The 1,115-nt window shown below is 54.5% G+C and overlaps 1 gene segment (V, D, J or C); it reads left to right on the forward strand.

Moving 5' to 3' along the window:
• LOC105308622 overlaps nucleotides 1–424 on the forward strand; it is an 890-nt gene extending 466 nt beyond the window's left edge. Inside the window, 1 exon segment of the V gene segment in view lies at nucleotides 45–424. Within this exon segment, the coding sequence occupies nucleotides 45–424 (380 nt within the window).
• The last annotated feature ends 691 nt before the right edge of the window (nucleotides 425–1,115 follow it).

The following is a 1,115-nucleotide window of genomic DNA, read 5'->3' on the forward strand; positions in this document are numbered from 1 at the left end:
CTCCAGCCCCAGCATCACCATCTCTGTGTCTCTCCCTCTTCCAGGCTCCTGGGCCCAGTCTGTGCTGACCCAGCCGTCCTCAGTGTCTGGGGCCCCGGGACAGAGTGTCACCATCTCCTGCACTGGAAGCAGTTCCAACATCGGGCGTGGTTACTATGTGCAGTGGTACCAACAGCTCCCGGGAACGGCCCCAAAAACCCTCATCTATGATAATAACAAACGACCCTCAGGGGTCCCTGACCGATTCTCTGGCTCCAAGTCTGGCAGCTCAGCTTCCCTGACCATCCGTGGGCTCCAGGCTGCGGACGAGGCCGATTATTACTGCCAGACATATGACAGCAGTCTAGATGCTCGCACAGTGCTCCAGGCCTGTGGGGAAGTGAGACAAGAACCTGCTGTTTCCTGTGCAGTGGGGCTTCCCTGAGCCGACCCCACTGCTCTGACCAGACAGCCATACGCCTTCTTTGAGTGTTCGACCTAAAAGTGAAGGTTGAGAACCACCCCAGGGAAATGTTGTCTAGAGAATGTGTCCACATCCTGTGAATTCTGCCCCCAAGTCTGTCCTTGTTGGCAACAGATTGAGTAATTTTCTCAAGTTGAGCAATTTCTGGGGACCAAGGTTTGGCTGCTCTAGGGACAGACTCTGTGACAGGTTAGGGCACAACTAGGTACACAGAATCCAGTCCCATCTGAATCAGGAAATATCAATCATGTCAAGTACGGGTCCCTGTAGCAAGTACTGCCAGGAATGGGCTCCTAATCCTGCGTTTATCATTATAGGAGTCGACCTTCAGGGTCCTGTCTGATTACCTGATTCAGATCTGGCACCTCCAGCTCCTTAATCATCACTGGGCTGGTGTCTTAGGACGATGCTGATACTCAGTGCACCTCTGTGACAGCAGCCTCGGTATTCACACAGAGCTCAGGCCTGTGGAGAACTGAGACCAGGACCCCTTTTTCATCTGCCAGGAGTGGGAACACCCAGCAGCGCCCGCTCAGGCTGCATCTGTGGCTTCTGCTCCTTCTACTTCTGCTGCTGCCTCCATGGGCCCAGGTTCATCCAGGGTCACTGCCTGGGAGTGAAGGCTCCTCATCTCCCTTGTGTCCTCAAAGTC

Source organism: Pteropus vampyrus, unplaced genomic scaffold (genome assembly GCF_000151845.1).
Source record: "Pteropus vampyrus isolate Shadow unplaced genomic scaffold, Pvam_2.0 Scaffold601, whole genome shotgun sequence".
NCBI classification, from domain to species: Eukaryota; Metazoa; Chordata; class Mammalia; order Chiroptera; family Pteropodidae; genus Pteropus; species Pteropus vampyrus.